General features: G+C 39.8%; 2 protein-coding genes across 2 annotated transcripts in view; one reads left to right on the top strand and one right to left on the bottom strand.

Moving 5' to 3' along the window:
• LOC308292603 (putative acyl-CoA dehydrogenase 6) overlaps positions 1-20433 on the top strand; it is a 31959-nt gene extending 11526 nt beyond the window's left edge. The window contains exons 3-9 of the mRNA XM_080734989.1: positions 9627-9756; positions 11275-11381; positions 13432-13599; positions 13812-13985; positions 17232-17393; positions 19390-19540; positions 19867-20433. Coding sequence (XP_080591115.1) covers positions 9627-9756; positions 11275-11381; positions 13432-13599; positions 13812-13985; positions 17232-17393; positions 19390-19540; positions 19867-19957 — 983 coding nt within the window. The 3' untranslated portion in view covers positions 19958-20433. The remainder of the gene's footprint in view (positions 1-9626; positions 9757-11274; positions 11382-13431; positions 13600-13811; positions 13986-17231; positions 17394-19389; positions 19541-19866) is intronic.
• A 76-nt stretch (positions 20434-20509) lies between these two features.
• On the bottom strand, positions 20510-23048 carry bet1 (Bet1 golgi vesicular membrane trafficking protein). The gene is made up of 4 exons (XM_080734990.1): positions 22902-23048; positions 21638-21744; positions 21473-21529; positions 20510-21353 (listed from the first exon to the last, which is right to left on the bottom strand). Exons 1-4 carry the CDS (start codon positions 22918-22920, stop codon positions 21198-21200), a joined length of 339 nt encoding a protein of 112 aa, XP_080591116.1. The 5' UTR covers positions 22921-23048; the 3' UTR covers positions 20510-21197.
• Between the last annotated feature and the right edge of the window lie 997 nt (positions 23049-24045).

The raw sequence follows: 24045 nt of genomic DNA, 5'->3' as shown, positions 1-24045 counted from the left end.
CTAAACATGAGAATTGTGTTTACTGTCTTATTCATTGTCATGGATTTGAGTAGGTTCTGTTGACATTGTTCCCTTCATGTTATGCTGTATATTGTATTATGGCTGGCTAGTCTAGTATTTACATTTTCCCACTGTAATTATGGGCATTTGTCACATCAAGATCCAACAATAATTGCCTATTACATTCCTGTTCCAGATGTTGAGCTGTAGAATCTGAGACATTTTGCAGACACATTTGAATAAAGATAATTGTCTATTGGTTGGTTCCTTACAAAGAAGAAAGAAAATGTTATACGGTTGTTTCAAAATATACAAAACATATACTATTTCAGTGAAAATAGAAGAGGGATAAATGACATTTTGGAGTGGCCAATATATATAAAATATACTAGTGTAAATTTATTTGCATAGTCCAACATATATTTTCATTCATTCTTTTTGTGTGCCACTTGTATGATTTGAATCATATCTATGATCTATTCTGATATTTTGCCTTACAATATGGGGTATGTTGATCATTGGAAACCACTGAGAAGATTCACGCAGTCTGGAGGTCAGAGAAGAAGGAGAGCATTAAAATCTGCTGCGCAAACAGAACTTGAGCATTAGTAGGCTAAAACTAGATTACCTGTTGATCAACAGCTTAACCCTGTAGCGAAATGATGAGCATAGATTGGCTGTTAATGACACTGTCGTATGATGGAATATAAATTACGCAATAGTATTATTAATACAATAAGTTGACATTAATTCAAACATAGCAGAGTTTGTATTCTCTATAAATGAAAATTGTGTAAATGTTACTTTGACACTGTTTTTGGCATCTTTTTTAAAGCATAGCCTACATGTTTTGTGCTGTGTAATGAATATTTTATGCTTCTTTAAAGAATAGAACTTTCCAATTCATTTTCTGCTGTTGCTATAGCTTGTTATTCACTTATAGAGGTGTAGACACATAATGAACCGTTCAATATTATGGTCTCAGTTGTGCATTATAATTAAATTAATGGTAATAAAATACATAAATGACAGTTAGATTATGTGAAATAATGTTTAATATTCTCAGTGCCACTCAACAAGGCAGCTCACACCAAGAGAAGATGCAATTGTGCTGCCACTCCCTCTTCCAAAGAAAAATAAATATTTCTCCACTTTTCCATCCTGAAGCATGTACACCAGGCATGTTGGCACGCTAACGAACAAGGGAAGCTAGTTGATCTTATATTTTAAAAAGATATATGGCAGAACTGAACTAGAAGGTTATCCATAACCAACAGCTCTGGCGTTTGTATCTGCTTCTCGAGAATAGGCTGCACATCTGGGAATGTAGACTCATTTGCTGTAACACTGTAATAAACTTCTCAAGTTATCTGTGGCTCAGGAGGTAGAGCAGGCCGTCCAATGATCCGGCTCCTTCTGTCCACATGTCCACAAGTGTCCTTAGGCAAAACACTGCCTGAACCCCACATTGCCTCCAATGAGTCGGTCGGTGTTAGCTTGCCACCATTGGTGAGTGAATGTGGGAAGCACAATTCATTATAGCTGTGGTATATAAGCAGGATAGTGCACTGTGAGAGTCAGTTCTGGAGGTAAAACATGAACATCAAGGGAACTTGCAGTAAGAGGCCCTCTGTGCAGTTGTTTTTTCATAAGCACCTTGCTCTATCTAGTGCAGGGATGTCAAACATACGGCCCGCGGGCCGGATCCGGCCCGGATCCGGAGGTGATTCAATCCGGCCCCAGGCTTGTAGAGCATATATTTCTGAGCATTTAGGAAAAAAAAGTAAGTCTCTAGCCCATTCCTGTCAAGAGTTATGATTGTTTTAAGAACTGCAGGCTAGGTTTCTCCCACCAGGTGGCGGTGATTGAGTTGATTGATTGGAATGTTAAGTGATCAGCTCTCTCTCTCTCTGAAGATGACAGCATTGCTAGGAATGGGGTGCGGGGTCTGGCTATGAATAATACCTGAACGTACCTACAATATTCGAACTGTACTCAAAGATTACACATATTAGACATGGAAATTAATGTTGTTAAGAAAATAACTTATTTAAAAAATATATTAATAATAAAATGTAAAAGTTTTATTATTCAGATATTTTCTGAATATGCCATTATTGTTCATTACTTTTATTCTTTTTATTATAAAATACAATAAAAATAATTATTGTCCTGCATCAATAATATTTTTTTTTTAGCCATTTACAAATTATAGCAGAGATCAGGAATTGAATTATTCTATTATCAAATGGTTTATTCTTATTGGCACTTCTTAAAGGAGTAGTTCACCCCCAAAATGCCATGGAGCCAATGTAGACTCATTCCTAAAACAGAAATTTGATTACAATAAAGCAGGCTGTTCCTCCTGAGAAGACTGAGATCGTTTGGGGTGTGCAATAGGATGCTACAGATGTTCTATCAGTCTGTCATGGCAAGTGTCCTCTTTTTTGGCATAACATGCTGGGGTGGCAACAACAGAGCAGGTGACACGTTTAACCTAAACAGACTGGTGAAGAAAGCTGGCTCTGTCGTTGGGTCCTCTCTGCAGGGGGTGGAGGAAGTAACCAGGGTGCGCACTGGGAAGAAGCTAGATTCCATCTTGGAGAACTCCTCCCACCCCCTCCATCTAGAGATCACCAGTTACTGGAGTAAGAGAGGAAACGACCGCTTTACCTACCCAGTACGGAGATGTGAGAGATTAGGAAAATCTTTTGTACCGGCTGCCCTTAAGCTGTACAACGAGACACATAACGGACGCTTGAAAAGGTCTCCCTTCCTAACTTAGACTTCGGAACCATTGCTGTATTGACTCTAAGGAACAATTGCTGTATTGACTTTGAACTCTAAGGACCTTCCAGGAAGAGTGCTCAGGTGCGCCTTGCGGTGACACGCTTCCTAGTTTCTTCGTTTTTTCGCACTGATTTTTGACACTGCACTATTAGGTTGTTAGTGTTGGTAGTTTCTGAGTATTTTTGCTTTGTTTAACAATGACAGTGAGATACTTGTTTGCACTAACTAGCATTGACTGCTATGGTCTTTTTTGCAAGACACTTTATGTATATATACTTATATATTATTCGCCCCCCTCTATTGATGCACCTTCTCCTTATTGGTACTGTACTGCTCTTGTCTTTGTTTTGTTTTGTTTTTCCCTCTTATCTATCTTTCTTACGTCTCTGTAACTTTGTAAATAACTGTATACTGCTGTGCTACTACTGGACAACTAAATGTCCCCCTTGGGATAATAAAGGTATCTATCTATCTATCTATCTATCTATGCCTATTGATTCCGGATGGGGACCCAAATGCATTTGGGCCCCCATCCGGAATCAATGGGGGGAAGTGTACTATTATCACATTTTTGTCTTAGTAATGCGACAAATAAAATAAAAATATATTATTGAACTCCATGGCGTGAGTAATCAAAGAAAAAAAAGTCCTTTTGGGGATGAACTACTCCTTTAAACAAATAGCATCTCTCGTACCTAACTGCAACTGTAATACCAATAATGAAAGTAGCTATTTTACTTAATAATGAACACAATTTGTGATGATATATGATGATAAATGATATACTGCTATACTGCTAGCTATAGCATTGGCTAAGACGACAGGAAGAAAAACAGAGCGAACATGTGAGCGAGTGTGCATGCCATCCGATCCGCGACTGGTTCGGCCCTCATCAAGTCGCCTTTCATCCAATCCGGCCCTCACCCCAAAATGAGTTCGACACCCCTGATCTAGTGCATCAACTCTTAAGTCTTAAGGCCTCTCCATACTTCGACCGAAATGTTCGGTGAGTTGTGTTTTCCGACGTGCAAATTTCCGAACTCTCGTTCGGTCCAATGCTTTTCAGAAGTCCCGAGGGATATAATTTTATGGTAGAAAAGGACCTTTTGACCGAAAACGGCGGTTTCGGTCGAAGTATGGAGGGGCCTTTAGCCTACATATTTTGTTTTATATGAAATTATACCTACCACTGATTGTTTTATTATAATGTATGCTTCTAAGAAGCCACTCCAGAAGATGATACAGGTAGTCAAATAACATTATACTTTATTGACTATAGATGTTTTAATAACTCTTCTGAGAGATATACAATGCATGCATGGTATAGAGCTGTTCTAACAAAAATTACTATCAAAGAAATCGCTTTTTTAATAAGCATGGTATGTGTGCAGCACTTATTAATATGCTCTAAATGCCTTGGCTTTGTTTGGATTCTGAAATCCAATTCTGAAATAGTCATCATAACATATACTTTATAACAGCTGGAAACACTGACTAATGATGCAAACTCTGAGAATTCTGTCCTTGGTCAATTGATATAGATGACTCACTCACTGAGAACTGGGATTTAGGAATTTGTTAATCTGGTTGATTGCTACATGACTCATCAGGTGGAGGGAGAGGAAGATCTCCCCCCTACTGTATCTGTAAAATAATGCAGATACATTGTTTTCTTCAGGGGAAATGGCACCTGAATCCTATCATTCTCTTGTGAAGAGGCTGTGATAATCGGACAACTCTTCTCATTGCATATTTTGAGATCTAACTGTCTATTTGCGCTCTATGCACTGGAAAACCTCCACCAGCTTATGTAAATGTTGTCCCAATACACAGAACAGAAAGTGTTATTTCAGACATTGATATTCATAATACAGGTTAAAAATCTTCACATTTGCCCTTTAATAGTGCAAAGGTCTCTTTCTCTTACTGTAATTCAGAGGCAATATGTGGGCCTAGTTTCAAAGGTTTTTTAACAAAACAAGATAATACATAAGCATATACTGTAATGTACTCCCAGTTCAAAACTTTTAACAACCTACTCACATTGTCTTTCCCTAACTAATTTATATTATGATGTCTTGATTAAGTGCAGGATGCAAACTCACACAAACGTTGAGAATTAACAACCTTTGAAGCAACCTTGCTCCCTCACTGTGACAACAGAGACAAGAAAACTCACCCTCCATCCTTCCCCTCTGTGAGGAAAGGCTTTTAAAACATGAGAACATTCAGTTTTGCCACGCCACAAAACTGGGAGAAGACAGGGATGACCCTTGGCTCCCTGCCCGTTTCCTCTGAAATGTGAACAGACTTGCATCCAGAGTTCACACTCTGACATTGGCCTCATCTCCTCCCTTCTGGACTGAACCTGGCATTCCACACCATGTTTCCACTGAGCGGATTTTAATGTTATGATAGTGAAGATCATACTATCTCCTTCAACTTTCAACCCGGCATCCCTATTTTGGGCATATCATTATAGAAATCTTAAAGAAACGATAAAAAAATAAAAGGAAGGTTGCAGATCTACAAGTTCAAAAAGTGTTAAGATTTCCTATGTTTTATGTCCAAATTGTAAAATAGGGCTTAGTTGCTACACTGGTGAGTGCAACAGTGTTTTTCTTTTTTTTATATATATCTGTAATAACAAATATTCTGGTTTTTTAAATTGTGCAACCTTAATTAACACAATGTTCCAATGAAAAGACGTCAGTAAGAAACTGTAGCCCATTAGACACATGCATCCATTTTAATTGTTGCCAAGGGTCGTCATGGAGACGCAGTGATTCACAGGTCCCACATCGCCATGTTGTCACCCTTTAAGGAAATGTGGTCTAATAAATTATCACATGCCTTTGAGCCATCCCAACTTTTTTCAACACTAGTGTCATCTTATTTACATACAGTACGTGTTGGTATGCACGTTTAAAGTACGAACTAAAAAGGTGCGCTCAGTAGAGTGGAAATCTCAGTCAGTGAGGTATGCCCTAGTAATGATACACTGTCTGACAAAAAAGTAACATCAAACTACATAATATGTACATATATATTATGTGTGTGTACTACTGTATATGTTTCTCATTCTCACTCTCTATGACAAAATGTAAAGAAAAGGATGCAATAGAATAGTGCTTAAACGACAACTTTAGTTTTTTACAACAAGGGTTCATATTTTAGATTGTAATTAAAGAATATAAAAGATGAGTGTTAAAATTATTTAATTGACTTCTTTCTATTGTTTTAGAGATTCTTATTTCAGTGGTTGGGGGCATGCGTAGAAGTGGCTAAATATGTCATTTTACGCAGAATAAGCCCATTCCTAGGATACAACGCAACCTTTCATGGTTGGATGTGACTTATGGGGGCTAGCAGTGTTACTGAAAATAGCAATAAAGAAACTGCTGGCTTATTGTGTCTAAAAAGACATATTTAGCCACTTGTACACATGCCCACATTTTTTTTTTTTTTTTTTCACTCAGTTTTTATTGATTTTTTCACACAAACAAAAACACACTGGCATCCATCATCTCTTCACATTAATCATCATCATACTGTTCATATACAGGCTTTACTTTTTTGTCTTATTTTTTCCCTTTACACATGCCCACATTTTAACACGGTAAACGTGATAAAACAATAGAACGAAGCAAATTAAAACATTTTAACACTCACTTTTTCTTTTCTCTATTTACAATCTAAAATATGAACTCTTTGTTGTAAAAAAACAAAGTTGTCCTTTAATTTTCCTTTAAGAATAAAGAGGAGTTTACTTTATTTGTCATTCACTAATATACAAGCAATGAAATGATAGTGTGGCATGTTCCGCAAGACTGGGCTAATAACATTAGAAATAATATGTATACAACAAGATAATAATAACACAAATAATAATGTGTTTAATATGAATTTAAAAAAATGCAATAAATTAAATAAATAATTGTAGAAGAAGAAAAAAAACACGCCCCTCATGCATTAGAAGAACCGAGGACGAGATCAGTTAGAATGGGTTTATATAGGACGTGTCAGATAAAATGAACATACAATATTAATATTGAATCAAGCAACTTAAAAACTGTCTGTGGTGCACATTAAAGCCCCAACTCTTATTTTTTAAGTCAACATCGTTGCTCACAGAATCAGAGGAACATGTACTCCATATAGTTCACAGCAGCCACAGTTTTATTTGCTTGTCTTTACCACAGTCTGTCTGTGTTGCTTACTTGGTCACCTACAGAGCCAGCTGTTTTGTAAAAAGTGGGTGAAACCACTGCCCTTCCCTTTGTCCACATTGTCAACCACAGGGTTTCCAGAACTGTCACAGACTTATCACGGCACAGCTGCGCTTGCTTCCTCTCTTTTTTGGCTCCCTCCTTTCCCTTGTTTGCTTATTTTACAACATGTCTCTTTCCCTCTGTCTCACTCTCTCACTCCGTCTGTCTCTGTCTATCTCCCCCTGTTATTTCCATCATCTGATGGGTACGCTGACAGGTAATGTTGACCCTTTCATCTGGAAGTGTAGAGCCCCATGTGTTGCATTGTCTCATACTTTTCATTGCCAGGTGACATTACTATTCATTATACGGCGACTGACATATTTAGTAACGTTAAATGACTATCTGTCATCTTAAATGTCTGGTACTGTGTCCCCATTCATGAGTGATTATCCATCATCATAAGTAGTCCCAAATGGATTACAGTGGAATTGGATTTTCAAAACGGGCAGAAGAAGTCCATAAATTTGCCATAGGCGCAGTAACATGCTTTGAAGAGATTCTGTGGTTGGGGGAGTATAAGGGATGGGAGGGCAACACCTACTTAGTATCTTATTACAGTATAAGCTAAATCCTTGACTGTCACCAGTCACCACAGACATAAACAGCCAAAGTTAACTACAATATTTTATCATAATTTATCAACAAATTACGCACAGTTCACAATAGATATCCACGACAATTCCTTTTTTTTTGTGATTTATAATTTTTGTTCTGAAATTAACAGACAAAATTAACTTGCTAATGCAGTCACTGGCAACTGTAGCTAGTAGTGTAATACTCCTGTGCAATGCAATGCAAGACTAGCTGACACCAACGCGGGAATCACTGCCCTCCACTCTCTAGCACCAAGGGCTTGATCTCTGCAGAGTTGTTACATTAGCTCCGCTGTCACGCCTCAGTGAGTCTATACTGTAGGTGGTGCACCTCTTTCTGCTCCAGCTGCCCCAGCTGCGCTAATTGGGTTGGCTCCCAATGTGTGCATTCTTTAATAGACTTCTATAATATCCTTTCCCCGTTTTATTAGCCTCTTATTTGTTGGACGCTCATTGTGTCAGTGTACCAGTTCTGGGTGCCTGACACAGTGCCCTGCCAACCTCATCTTTCTCTCTCTGACCTTGTCTCTGACCTGTGGGAGGCCTACAATGAGATTTTTTGGGGGTCTTTTCTGCCTTTATTGAAAGTGTAAAGTATAGAGATGAACATCTGATTGGCCTACCGAGCATCCCGTTCTGTGAAGCGTTCTTTAGAATTCCGGAAGCTTGCCAGTCCTCTTTTACCAACGCCCCAGAGCCGGAGGAGGCGTCTACCTTTTATGTCTATGGTCGAGAATGGGACTTGAACCCGCAAGCCATATTAAGGCTACATTAGAGCCTTAGTTCCCGGACCGCTAGGCCAGCGGCCCGGGCCGAGGGTTGTGTTTCTGATGTGGTCTGCCCATGTGACATCAGGTCTGCCCATGTGACATCAAGGGCCTTTCATAACATTCTTATGTAGACACCATCCATGGCATCCAGGTACTGTTCCTGCTGTGCAATGAGCATCCATATCTCTGCCCTGTACAGTAGTACTGACTCCACTGTAGCTATAAGCTATCAACTCCTCCTCCAGATTTATACACTCTCCTAATCCCATACAAGGTATGGGACCTTCAGATCCTGTTCTGAGGCAGTCGGGGCAATGAGATATTTGAAGTCCTCAACTACCTTGAGCAACTTCACACTGGCAATGGGCAGTAATTTTTTCCTCCCAAGCTTGAGGCCGATCTTCATCCTGCGCTCCAATTCTTCTGTGTCCAAGACTCCAAGACTATGGAGACTAGACACGATTTACATCAGCTTGCAGTGAAATTGTATTATGTATACAGTTTTTTGACACTTCATTCCTTTCTTCCATTGGAGTAGTTCCCACACACATTTTTATCCCACCAAGTAATTTAGCTTTTCTCAAGGTAGCAGCTGGCAGGGTCTGTTTACCACTGAGGACTTTAGAGAAGGTCTGAGATTCATTACAAAAGTGTGTGCATGTGTAAGCTAGCATCTATACACTTAGTACTTAGTGCATTTCTGTGTGGGCTGTGCCCATTCACAGCTAATGCTGTAACAGATGGTGAAAGTGAAATAGAAAGGTCTGGTAATGCAACGAGAGAGTGTGAGAAAATAGCATGTGCGGAGTGGAGATTTGTACATGGTTGATAATGCATTGCTCAACCCCATTAAGGACCTTAGGTCTGATGCACAGAACTGACTGAAACTGAAATTGGAAGTATAATGGCATTTTCAGACACCCATGATTTCACATTTCCATTAAAGATCAAAATAAGCAACATTAATATCTTTTTAATATAACATAGCCAAAATGATTTGGCAAGAATACTCCATGCTTAGTGAACTGAACATGTTGTCTTACCATAGAAGCTAAAGAGAGTGCGTGCGTGCGTGCGTGCGTGCGTGCGTGCGTGCGTGCGTGCGTGCGTCATGAAACCTTTTCTCATGGGAAGACTTGGATTTGAGGACGGAGCATTTTGATATTTTGCCTTGACGTGTGTCTGTCTGTCCTGTACAGAGTATGGAGGACTGGGCCTGGACTTCAGCTATAGTGTGGCAGTGTCAGAAGAACTGGGTAACATCCGCTGTGGAGGCATCCCAATGGCCATTGGTGTACAGACTGACATGGCCACTCCCGCTCTGGCCAGGTAATGTACATGACACTTTCACCATACTAGCACTTGGCAATATGTTAACATTATTGACATTGTGATATGAGACTAGGTATCATGTTTTGTATTTAAGTTTCGGCTCACCCAGTCTCTCAGCAATGACACTTATCCTGTAACAGCTCCACTGCAGGCTATTCATACTGTATGCCAAGGACTCCCTTAGAGGGAGATAAAGCAGAGACACCCACTACATATTGTATAAAATTGTGTAGCAGATTTTCACGGATTTCATAGATGGATTCAAAGACTTGTTGTTCGACAGGATTCATAGACTTGTTGTTCGACAGCATTGTAATCAGTCTATTTTGGATTTGTGTTAATGTGTTTTTTCAGACATTTAACCACTTAACCTCTACACCAAACCTATTTGCCAAAAATAGCCGATCTACAAGCTCTCAACGCCTCGCAGCGTGAGGCGTTGAGAGCTTGAAGATCTGTTATTTCTGGCTAAAGATCTCCTCAGAATAGTGATGCGAGGTTTCAAGTTGTTCATTTAAAATAATCATCCTATCACAGAGAGATTTTGGCGGACCCCCTGTAGTAACTCTGAGGACCCCCTATGGGTCCCGGACCCCCTGTTGAAGACCCCTGCTGTATGCGATGTGAGAGTGTGGTCTAGCCAACACCAACTCGGACTCCTGGATCGCTTTTTTTTGATTGATTGAAGAATTTATTAGAAGTTTGCAATAGAAAAAAGTACAGTTTCATGACAGTACAAATCACTGGTACAAGGTCAACTAAAAGGAGATCCTAGAAAGCCGAGGCTTATTTCCACAGGAACCACACTTTAAGTATCTCATATAACATTGAAAGACAGACGGATAGAACATAGTACTTTATCTAGGATAATATCAGTTGCCTCTTACTGTATGTGAAACACAAAGAGGATCAAATCTGAGCTTTATCTGAGCATTATTGACACCTAGCTCATCTACCTGCCATTTAGTCTAGAAGTATTCAAGGTTCAAGGTTGTACTTTATTGTTATCTTGTGTACAGGCACATAAGTGTAAAACGTATTTTGGTTCGGCTTCCTTCAGACAAAGCATAAGAATAATAATAAAAAGAAAATAGTAAAAAGTGCAAAAAAGAGCAAAACAAGATCAGTGTATGTATACATGCATATGATCTTGCTATATTATTATGCACCAACAGCATTTATTTCAGTAGCTGCCACATTACTTTATGTAAACAACTTCATACAGTATGTATAGCAATGTTCTGCAACCAACCAGGCTCAAAGTAAAAATAAGGCTTTAAAAACAAGTGGGCCTCCTGGGTTTTTCAAGATAGGTCTCCTTGTATTCCTTCAAACCATTGGTGGAGTTGAAACAATGCTTTGTTTAGCCTTGTTGCAACACTTAACATTAACATTCACTTTGCTGCTGTTGCTCAAGTGTCTCCACTCTCACGTGCATGGGCACAGGAATGTGTTTTCTGTTCATGTGTGCATATTGCCTTAAATGTGTGTCCGTGCATGCGTGTGTCCATGCAGATTTGGATCAGAGGAGCTGAAGAAAGAGTTCCTCCTTCCCACTGTGATGGGAGACAAAGTGTCCTGTCTGGGAGTGAGTGAAGTTGGGGCTGGCTCTGATGTCTCCAGTAGGTCTCTTTCCTTTATCATCTCTCTCATCTGTTACCTGTTATTAACATGTCCTTTCCTTTCGCCCCCTGATGCCCATTTGGAATAAGTATCGTCTGGGGAACAAAATGACTGAAATGTTTTGTCAAATACAGCACAGATGATATAGCTAAGAGACAGATACTGTATGTATCATTATTTAATGCAAGTCTGACATTAATAGCTTCACAATCATAGACATAGAAAGGTAGACGACTCCCTCGGCTCTGGGGCATATGCATCGAGGGACCAAGGGAATCGCTTCCACGTGCGTCACACATGCGGAAGTTGCTAGGCCAATCAGAGGCAGGTGGGGGCGGGTCTTTACGTACGCAGCCTGTAAGAACAGCTGACCCGGGCAACATCGGAACTGGCTCTGTTGAATTGAATTGTAGTCCTTGGATAAGTCCCGGAAAAGACGCGCTGTGATTTGCCAGTAGTCACTTGACTGGCAGCAGTCCCTTGGTTCTTCCCAAAGAATGTCTCAGCAAGAAAGGACACCAACGTGTTTTTTGGCACCACGGCCATGCGCCATGACACTCTTGGTGGCAAAACTAGCGCCGGAAGTTTGGTGAATAACATTGGAGTCTATGAGCGCCGGCTGGGGCAGCTCATGAACAACAAAAATAATTCTGAACGATAAAGACCTTTATAAAATACTCAGCTCAGGAATATAAAAGAATACATGTCACACATTGTTTTCTGCTGTGTTGCTTTTCGGTGAGTACACAGTATAACATAGAAGCATCTAAAGAGCACAATTTACGTTTCTGAATGAGCTAGTATCGCGAGACTCTTCACCATTCCCTGTCTGGAATTCAAATCTCGCGATATCTCCGAGACAGAAACTATACTTGCCGCTGTTTAGCTGCCTCAATAACATTATGTACCGTGCACATATAAAAGCAAGTGATTGTAAAAATACCTGTGATATGTCTTCTTTTATATTCCTGGAGCGATTATACAACAAAGGTCTCTATCGTTCAGAATATTTTTTTGTTCATGAGCTGTCCCAGCTGGCACTCATAGACTCCAATGTTATTCATCGAACAACAGTGCGAGTTTTGCCACCGAAAGTGTCATGGCAGATAGCCGTGGTGTGGGCGTGTCTTTCTTCACCTTATTTAAGTCTTCTTGGTTCTTCCAGGAAGTCTGGACTACAATTGTTGCACGTCGCTCCAGTGAACTGCAGAGGCGGACGAGGCATCTAGCTTTTTATATCTGTTGTTCACAATGGAGAAGGATTGGATGCTTTAGTAGGCATAACTAGTTTTTGATCATTATCATGTAGCCCGCAGGGGTGTAAAGCTTAATTTATACTGTGTGAGACAATCCATGGCTCATGGCTTATGGCACATAGCTCTGGGCATTTACAGTACAAAGCTATGAGCCATGGCTTGTCTCACACAGTATAAATTAAGCTTTACACCCCTGTGGGCTACATCATCCCTATTTTTAGCATGTCATTATAGATTTTCAAAAATCTTTCATAGAATTTCAGAAATGGCAGATCTACATGATTACCGTATATTTGTTGCATAATAACAGGAGCTTGCAGATCTGCTACTTTAGCACTTCTTCACGTATCGATTCTTTTGACTTTTGTACTTCCGACCGTAGATGGGACAAATTTCACCCATTGTAGCCCATGTGTCCAGCTTTGCCCTTTATAAAATATAGTGTATTACATACATGGTACATACAACCAGTTGGTACCTTTGTACAAACTGTAGATTATCACCTACCACAATTTTTTTACTTGTTTGCAATTCCTCCATTTATTAATCTATCCCCATCTACTTGTCTCACTCTCTATTTCTTAACCACTTTCAACCTGGTGTCCATATTTTGGTCATAATAAGGTTTTCCAATGTTTTCCAAAACATTTGCAAAAAGAATGGCTGGAATAGCCGATCTACATGCTCACACAACGCTTCGTATCTTGATTTCGCTGTCCATTGTCAAATGAAGTATATAGGGCTTAGAATGGTTAATCCATCTAAACCCACATCTATTCCTCCATCCTCCCAGGCATAATGACCAAGGCAGTGAGGAAGGGGGATGAATTTGTGATCAATGGGGGAAAGATGTGGACTACCAATGGTGCCCAGGCTGACTGGATGTGTCTCCTGGCCAACACCAGTGACGGAGCCCCTCACAAGAACAAGTCTCTCATCTGCCTCCCCATGAACCTGCCTGGTAACCGGCCAAAGTCTTCTATTTTTGTAGTATTTTCTTGACAAATCCTGCTCGTAGTACATGGTGTTCTCAGTTTCGGTATCACTGCAATACCCTGTAATGTCAAATCCCTGTTTTCATTATGCAAGATTGTTGCTCATACTGTAATGTACCCTGGCCAAGACCTGAAGGATGATGCTTTCTCTTTCGCCTCCTTAACTTTCACACTGTAGGAATTCACATCGCCCGCAAGATTGATAAGATGGGGATGAGATCATCAGACACAGCCGAAGTGTTCTTCGATGACGTCCGTGTGCCCTGCAATAACATCATTGGCCAGGAGGGAATGGGCTTCACTTATCAGATGCTTCAGTTCCAGGAAGAGAGGCTCTGGGCTGTGGCCAATGGTGAGTGAGCTTTGCACCGTGGCTCCAGCTATCATGCTCTTTTCACTTGTGTCCTCCCACATGCAGCTTCTCAGTTCTCCAGCCCCCCTCCCTGTCATTTAGTCCAGGGGTTCCCAAACGTATTTGTCTCAGGACACCCTATAAATATTTTTTAAATCCGAGGCACCCCTACTTTATAATTTTCACTCCCAGCACCTTATATTTATAGCATATCGTTGTTGTCGGGTGGAAACCTGGTATGTCCAAAACCGTTCGTTTTGTATTTATCATCTATAAAATGCACTAAACTAGTGAAAACAGCAGATCTACAAGCACACAACGCCTCGCATCGTTGTGTGCTTGTAGATCGGCTGTTTTCACTAGTTTAGTGCTTTTCTTTACCAAAAGACGTACACATTTGAAACTTGGGAGATACAAGGTTTCTACCCGACAATGACAATATTTTAGTGATTATGTTGCGAGGAAAACGTTGAGATAATAGCCATTTTGGTTAGAACTGTCTGAAAATAACTTTGTACTTCAAGTTTTAAATGATACTAAATATTTTTTCAAGTGTCCAAATAAATTCCAACTATTATCAAAATATCTCGCGGCACCCCTGGACTGCCGTCGCGGCACCCCAGGGTTGAAACTTTGGAAACCCCTGATTTAGTCTACCTCCAGCTGAGAGCATTGGAATTGCTACTGCTTGGTGTCACAGCTTCATTTTCGCCCACGTCTCTGGCAGTCCCCATTTCCAAAGAACAGGAGCATGGGTCATGTGGTTCAAGCCATTACTCCTCCAAATTAGTAATCTGTCCCTGTTTGAAGAGAGAACATGGGTCATAGCCTCTTCGGGAAGCTAATAAGAAAGGTTTTAGGGAAGAGTACAACCAGGGAAATTCTCACTCCATTGCCGTCATCTACTGTACCGATTACCCAAGTCTGCCCTAGATGATATGTTATTCTGGCTGTCTGGCTGGATTTTCATTTATTAAAAAAATGAGATGAATCACAATAATTTTATCCAGAGTACACAAATGAATGAGAGTCCACTGGCTATCACACATACACAAACCAGGCGCACATGCTTCCGAATACTACTACGAATACGTAGCATATGCCAGTAAATGTGCATAATTTCTGTCATGTATTAATAGTCCTGCCTTTTTTAAGTCCCTTACATCATCTCTACAGGATGAGCTGGGGTGATTTGAAGTACCAACAGACAACAGTGGTACTTGTATGTACACAGGCAGTTTCAATCTCTCTTCTTCATTTTTGATGGAATACACTTGAATGATGACATGGAGCCATAAATGGGGCATTTAAATGGTAAATGGTGCATTTATACAGCACCTTTATCCAAGGCACACAATGATTGTGCATTACATTCACCCATTCACACACACCGATGGCGGAGGAAACCATGCAAGGCACCAACCTGCTCATAGTGAGCAATTAGGGGTTCAGCGTCTTGCTCAAGGACACTTTGGCCAAATTCCAATCTCCCCCCTAAACCCTGTTGACTGTTAACTCATGGACTTAGGTGACGTAAACATGGTAAGGGCTTGAGGGTACACCCCCCTAGTGTTGAGCAAAGGAACTTCTGTGGACTCAGCGGTTCTGAACCTGTGGGTTGGGACCCCCTGGGGGTCCGCAAATTATTTTGAGGGGTCCCAAGATGATTATTAATGTGTGACATTGTTTTCTCAACAGTAAAAAAAACAACATGAAGTTTTTTGAGGGTATCTGCACATTTCTAATCTAAAGTGTCAAAAACATTGTCCAAATATATCAGAGGCAGAAATTGTGGAAATAGCAGATCTACATGCTCACAACACCTCGCAACGTTAGGCGCTGTGAGCATGTAGATCTGCTATTTTCCCGATAGAACCGTGCCAAAGCCCCCTGACCAGTTCAAATATGATTCTTTTGGGGGTTGTTGTCTGAACATTTAAAAATCTTTACTGTCCTTATTTACAGTAATTGCTTTAAAGTATGTGATTGTTGATTATTATTATAATAGGCTAGATACATTAATCTATTCATTTTAATTTCTGTTTATGGGTTATAATGTTATTCGTTTTACATTGTATTTACATATTCTGCATTTACCTTGCATACGTCTTATCATGTGCCCCCTTATTTTTGGAGCGGTGAAAGCGCTCCCAATGAACAGGTATATCCGTGGGTATGTGGCTGGCTGGCTGGCTGGCTGGCTGGCTGGCCCTGTCCGTAGCCTGGGCAATACCTTGAGTGGCCACACACAACACACTAGTTAAAGGAGGGGCGCTGTTTTGTGCAGGCCAGGCACACTCACCACTCACTCACAGGCACAGTTTACACTCACTCACTCACTCACATAGGGTACAGCTGCTCAAATTCACCGCTCCACTTCGAACCGAGGTTTGATTTTTAACTAAATATATAGGCTATCTTCATCCTGTCTCCCTTTGAGAACAGTGAAAAAGCACTACTGCTTGCCTTGTTGACGTTCTAACCGCGATTTGTGACTCATCTCCACATTTAAATGATTGACATTTGGAGGATCCAGCTGATTCCCCTAGTAACGCTATGAACTGTGGGTAATTCCTTTGCCAAAGGCTGCAAATGTACGGACTTAAGGAAAGTCAACAAAAAGGGGCGTTCCTGCACCCTCACGGACTTACAGATTTTACATTGGAACAACCCTCAAGCCCTTATGCCCCAACGTGAACGCGCACGTTGACTTTGGCTAAGTCCGTGAGTCAGCGAGTCAACGGTTTGGAATTTGGCCTTAGACACTAACTCTGGGGAAGCCTGGGATTGTACTGGGAAGTGGGAACCCTATGGTTCAGAAGTGGCCACTCCCCTGAGCCACTGCCCGCCTGTTGTCATAATACTCATATCTATGAATAATGGCAAAACATATGTCATATATATATATTTTTTAACTTCATTTCAAATAACAATACGGCAATAGTATCTGAAAGAAGAATATTTAGACATAATAATAACCGTTATAAAAATAATAATTTCCATCTTTGTTTTTCATAGATTTGTCATAGTTTTTAAAATAATATTAACCATATTGAGCGGAGCTAACCTCTCCTACATCTGGCTTTGTCAGTATGTCCCGTGTTTGTATGTATGTCCCGCCCCATCCCACATTAGACAAGCTTTGCGGAACGCTTAACACCTTACTGAAATGAATAAATGAATACATAAAACCGCTCATTTCACACTGGGTGTGTTTTGTTTTTTACTTCTTCTCTCTCCTTACAGCTGTGACCATGATGGACAACATCATAGACGAGACCATTCGGTACACCAGGCAGAGGAAGATCTTTAAGATGCCTGTCCTCTACCACCAGTCAGTCCACTTCCGGCTGGCTGAGCTGCAGACGGAGGTGGAGTTACTGCGCTCTCTCCTCTACCGCGCCACAGGTGAGTGACAGTCTGTGGTGGGAAAAGTATTCACATGTTTTATTCAAGTAAAAGTATCAATACTGCAATGTAGATACTGTATACTCTGTTAAAAATGTACTTGAGTAAAAGTACAAAAGTATATGTAACTAGTAACTAAAGTTTTCATGTAATTGTAGTGTAGTAAAAGTACAATATTTGTCTCTGAGATGTAGTGGAGTTAAAGAAATGTGGATATACTCAAGCAAAGTAAAAGTACCTCATTGTACAGTACTTCAGTACATGTAGTTACTTAGTTTTTTGTCCTAATAAAAAGTCAAATAGCGACCTCGTCATCTTTAACTTACTTTATAACAATTTCCTTACAGACCAAAACATCCATTTTCAAACTCACCATAACAAGGCTTACCAAACCATGGGCACCTGAATGCTACAGTATATACCCATGAATACCTGTTACTCCACTTTACCACCCCATCCTGGCTCAGCAACCTTGTGCACAGGAGGAGCGAATTAAGAGAGCCAAGACTCTCTGGTGGAGAAAAACAAGACATAGAGTATAGCAGTGTTTCTCAAACTTTCACATTTCAAGGTCTCCCCTTAACTCTGACAGTGTACAAATGGAACCAAATGAACCTGTCAGGGTTCATTTGGTTCCTGGAATCCCTGGAATCCACTTTGAGAAACACTGCAGTAGAGGATAAATAAGCAAAACTGTTTTGCCTGGCAAGTTGGCCCTCTCCTCCTACACACCACACCCAAGTGCACAAATCCAAAATTCTGCCTCAACTGAACACCAAATGTCAAGGTGTGAAGAATTACCGGGGAAACAACACATCCGAACTGGGGTTTGGGCAAACCCTTATCTAAAAATGTGAATTGAGGTTTGTAATGTCAACCGTAGAAGTATGTGTGGTCTTTTGTGGTGACGGCTGTATCGAAGCTACCGAGTTAGAGGAGTTCACGTCCGGTCAGTTTTATATGAATCATCCAATGTTTATATTGAATGGGTAAAGCATTTTCCGACAAAGCTCTGAGTACATCTTTAACAGGCGGTGAACTGCAGTCCCCGCTTGCCTTACAGTCACTGTTAACCTTCAGATTTTGATTTGAACTGAACCAATCCCAAATAACCAAATTTTAACCAAAGTGTGTGGACTTTCAGGTCTGTAGCTGTCACGTACACAGGCATTGTTGATTATGTTATGGCAAGTCCAGAGAGGCTCTGTCTGCCCCAGCTCCTCAGATAACTTTAAATCAGCTACACTTTAGAAAAGGAACGTTCAGCAGATGCCACTGTCACTGGGGATTGTTAACGAAAACATTAAAGCAGTGCACATCTCCCCAAAACCTGCAGTGACGCAGTTGTTTACAACAATCAACATCTTTGTTAGCTCTTGGACTTTGTTCACTTTTTAAATAGTTTTTCTTGCCACCAGTCTGTTTGCTTGCTTTGTCTTTTATCATCTGTTGCATACTTTGTTGCAAACTGCTTGCTGCTACACTATCTAACTAAGACATTTTATTTTTGGGAGCTTTGCTTTCTCATCATTTCGCTTCTGAAATCCGCTTTTATTTTTGTTTACGTACATTATGGTAGTTAGTTACCAGTGTTGTATAAGTGAGTCAATGTTTGGGTAGACGCTCGATTTAATGACGTCACGCGCACATCGCTAAACACCTACTATACAGGTCCATTAATATGCATACAGGCTTGTTTCTTTGTTAAAACACTAAAGCGTTTGTAAACATTGTTTGGCATCAATGCATGCCATTACACTGCTCAGAAAGGATACGGGACGGCGACTACCCTCAAGCTGTTTGCCTGCTCCTGATTCACCCATTTCATTCTATTCTATTCTACTCATATGTAAATCAGATGTGATGGCAACTTAACAAAAAGTAGGAACCTCATGCACTGAATTTAAACAATGTCTGTTTAATCTGTAAATCTTTTTCTCCATCTTTTTCTTTTGACTCTTTCCCTCCCTCTCTATTTGACCTTTTCTTGCTGTAGTGTTGTACATCAAAGGAAATGATGTGACCAAGCTGGCATCTATGGCTAAGCTGAAGGTAGGCCGTCTGTCCAGGGAAGTGAGCGACAGCTGTCTCCAGTTCTGGGGGGGAATGGGCTTCACTAACGATGTACTGGTCAGCAGGTTCTACAGGTAAGAAAGTCTACAGCCGTATAATAGTCAATATAAAGTCCAACAGTTACTGGATTAAAGGTCCAGATAAAAGATAAAAAAAAGTAAACATGTAGTAATAGGTCTTATTTAACACCACACTGACCTCTAGTGATGGGGTAAATTAAACAAAGTTGATCTGCATTGCAAAAATGATTTAGCTATAACAAATTTGATTTCACTTCTTTTATTTCTTTAAAATGGATTTAGGCCTACTGCAGCAGGCAACGAAGTGTGAAAGTAGTACAGGTAACTGTTATTGAGAAAAAAAAACATCAACCTAACCATATTTTGTATGTTTTTTTCAGAGACGCCAGATTGATATCAATTGGTGGAGGGGCTGATGAGGTCATGCTGGGTATCATCTGCAAGTTCATGGACACCCTACCCAAGAAGTGATTTTCCATCCCTTTAACGATTGATTACTATTTAATATAATTACTTTATTAAATGGATCACCTCAAGTGCAGTTCACATAATGAAGACCTAATGTTTAAGTGAGCAGTACTGTACATTTGCCATAGTTCTACTCCAAACAAATGTTTCACTTTAAATTTCAAAATGTACAAAAATCATCCTAACATTTTCAGATGCATTTTCTAATAGTGTTGTCTCTTTTGTGTTTATATATTTTTGTTGTATGGACCCTCATTGTTTTCTTAGAATCCAAATAAGTGAATTAATGTAAATATTCCACTCGAGATTTCAGTACTTATTTTCTCTTCATGGCCTTAACCATTCTTTTCATGTGCCCCAAACAGATTTGATTACATTTGTTAACTACATTTTAATACGGTTCAGCTGCTAACCGTGTAGGGCATTTCTTAGTAGAATCTCAGGAAAACGAATGACTCCTATACAGTTCTTATTGTACAAATAAATGTGTGATTAAAAGAATTTTAAAGACAGACCATCCGAATAATATTTTCAATGTAACTGCAGACTCAAATGTTAAATCTAGATTATTATATCTTGTTTATTTACATGGAAAATAATGTACATGTGGCAAAGAACAGTTCCTACAGATACTAGAATGATTATTTCCATTCATTCTATAAAACAGTTAATACTGGGATCAGATGATTTTTTTGGACAGCACCATTACAGAACACAACAATGACTAAATGGCAGAATCAGTCACATCGTTGACAAGTAAAAGGACCACAATTTTCATACTGTACTTAAATGTTAAGTAATCCAATAGCTTTCTTCAAGCTATGTAATTGGCAGTAATGACAAATATACCATGAGTATCAAAAGGATAAACATGCCAGTGTGTTCCTTTAAGATGTTACTCCGTGACTTGATATCAATGTACTGTACGTACCCCGGCTCATAAGATCTACCAAACGGTATACATTTTGTGTCTCACTTGTTTCTAGTGAGACTGGGCTGAAAACAGTAATCTATTGGCAATGTACTTTTGTAATACATCCCCATTCTTTCAACCCAGCATTATAGATTATTGTCGAGATGGCTATAATGACTTGAAGAATTCCTGTTCTGTAGATTGTCCATAAAAAAGCCCTGTCATTGTCGACTCATCGCTGCTGCCCATCCAGACACGTCATCATATCACAGACTGGGCAGGGAGATGTGCTGAAGATAATGTGGGAAGTCCAACAACAGGTTCCTCCGATCACCTCAGCTTGATAAACCAATACAGGACGAAAAACACAAAAAAGCAAAACAGAAGCATATAGCACAGCAGCTTGGTCTGGCTGCCTCTGGCGAGATGTTTCACTCTGCCAATAGTGGCTCCCAGCAGGCCCCCTGTGGAGTCAAAGTCTGAGTCCTATAGGTGGAGGAAGAGGGATAAAGGCTTTCAAAAAATGTCAAAACACAGTACAACATGTTGTTTACATACGTGTCTCAACATGATTAGTGTGTTATTTTTGTATAAGTTAAACTCACCATGTCATCTAACATCTTGTTCTGGTATTTGACTTCCGTTCCAATATCAATCGTCAGCTATAAACACAACAACAGTTTCAGGATTACCAATAGTATCATCGTAGACATGAATAATTGTTAGCCATTGATGTTTACCACTGGATAATCGTTGGATGAGATGCTTACACTTTTCAAAGCGGTAACCTTGGCTCTGAGACCTTCTTGTAAGTGTTCATTCTCCTCTTCGTAGACACTGTATCCACTTGCTGTATAATGGCCAGGGCCACCTTCACCTATATTATAAATGACAGTGTCAATAAATGTTGCTTAACATTATTACAATTATAACAAAGTACTGTGGGTGACAGGGTCTGAACTCTGAACTAAATCTGCAGTGGTGTAAATAGTCTAGTATTAATCTATGGAAAAAATACACTCAGGTTGGACAAAATTGTATTATTTTGTTTTTCAACTGATTCTGTTAGGAAATTAGGTCTACTAGCCAGGATAAAAAATCTACCATGATCTGCTCACTGCAAATACCCACAGTGACCAAATCAAGTTGGGCTCCCAATCCTCCCATCGACTTTCTCCTACAGGAGGAAAATACCCAGGAAAAAAGTCAGCTTTAAGTCGGATGTGAGGGGTCTAACTAGGGGTTTGTCATGATGCTGAATCCATTGCAAGCATTTTTTTTGCACAAAAAACATTCCTTGGGCTAAAAATTGCCCCAGAAAATGATGGTTTAGTGATGAAAACAAGTGATGAGTCATCAAAAGAATCATATTTTGTTGGCGTTTTCTGGGGCCAATGAATGTTTTTTGTGCAAAACAAATGCTTGCAATGGATTCTGCATCATGACAAACCCCTAGTTAGACCCCTCACATCCTACTTAAAGCAGATTTTTTTCTGGGTATTTTCCAGAAAAAGACCTAATTTCCTAAGAGAATCAGTTGAAAAACTAAATAATACAATTTTGTCCAACCTCTGCCTTAATTTTATCGGACTAAAAGTAACTAAATACATTGACTTGAGTAATGTACATGAGTAAAATTTTGAGGTGTTTGTACTTTACTTGAGTATTTCCAATTTCTAATAAATGTACTTCTACTCCACTATCTCGGATCCAAATATTGTGCTTTTACTCCACTCCATTTGAAAACTTTAGTTTATAGTTACTTTGCAGATATAAATTAATAAGAAAAACACAACCACTTTAGCCCTATTTTATACCTAGGCTATTTGAAAATAGCCAATCTACTGAATTACAGACTTTTACTTGTAAAAGAGTACTTCTACATTGTAGTATTGATACCTTTATTCCACCACTAACAATTTGTCAGTAACATTCTGTAGCTACAGAAGGTATAATGTTATTTTTAGCTAGCAAGCTAAACTTGAAAAAGAAGCACTGAACAAATCCATATAGAAGCTCGTCTGAGTCTCTTACCCAAACCTTGGCGCCTCATCTTGACTTTTGGAATAAATTCTAACTCGGCGTAACGTTATTTGTGAGAATGTGATGTTATATCGTGAATGGAAAGTAAACACGGACAGCTAGCTAACGGTTGCACAGTATGTGTTGTTATGTACATCAGCAAACGCCACGACACCATACGGTGGCCGGTTGGGACAAAGTGCACTGCCGTTAGTACGCCCACCGCTCGAAGATGTCATCACTTGACATGTGTTGCAACTTGCAGGTAAGAATAAAATGCTGATCACAGACTGTAAAAATGGATGCTGATGCTCAAAATACAGCAGCCTTGATGTTTGGGATTCATTTAACCTTCTTAAAGGACGACTTCACCCATTTTCAACCTCACTCCTCACTATTATTTCGATCATAATATGGTAAAAAAAAAAAAAGCATTAGTCGCATATGTCTCAGCCTAGATTGAAGGTAGCCTACACACACACACACACACACACACACACACACACACACACACACACACACACACCACATGGAAGTTGAGTAGATAAAACTGCCAAAGGCATTTTTGTTGAAAGAGAAGTAAGTAACTCGTCATGACAAACCGCTCTGGTCGTTTCTTTCTAACTGATTGGATTCTCTAGGTGAGTTTAGCATTGACAACAACATGAAGGTCTAGTAAAAACTTTAAAGGGTGTGTGTGTGTGTGTGTGTGTGTGTGTGTGTGTACACACATTTTTACAGTATATGGGTCGGTTCCTTTGACACATCACTGTGACATCACAGGAGATATCACAGGTGACATCACCATATATGGGTATTCCCCAGAATCCCTTTTATGCCCATATATGAAGATCCCTGATGTCATCGACATCGATATATATCACTGGCCAGATGGCCAAGACGTGGCCCATATCTGTTAGGGTATCCCCTTATGCCCATATATGGAGATCCCCAGGCATCAAACCCAGGCCCTAACGTTTTATACGTTTTATGCCCATATATGGAGATCCCTGTCCCAATGTCATCCTTACTGACTGGTACTGGTATATATAAAATAAAGCAGAACAACAGAAAACAACACATCTAAAGATAAAATAATAAGTAATAATGACTTAGGAAGAAAGAGAGTGCAAAAGAGCAAAGAGAATGAAAAAAA

This window comes from Nannobrachium achirus (assembly GCF_963921795.1).
Source record: "Nannobrachium achirus genome assembly, chromosome: 10".
NCBI classification, from domain to species: Eukaryota; Metazoa; Chordata; class Actinopteri; order Myctophiformes; family Myctophidae; genus Nannobrachium; species Nannobrachium achirus.
The sequence above is the reverse complement of the archived record's forward strand: the minus strand, read 5'-3'. Positions and strand labels throughout refer to the sequence as shown.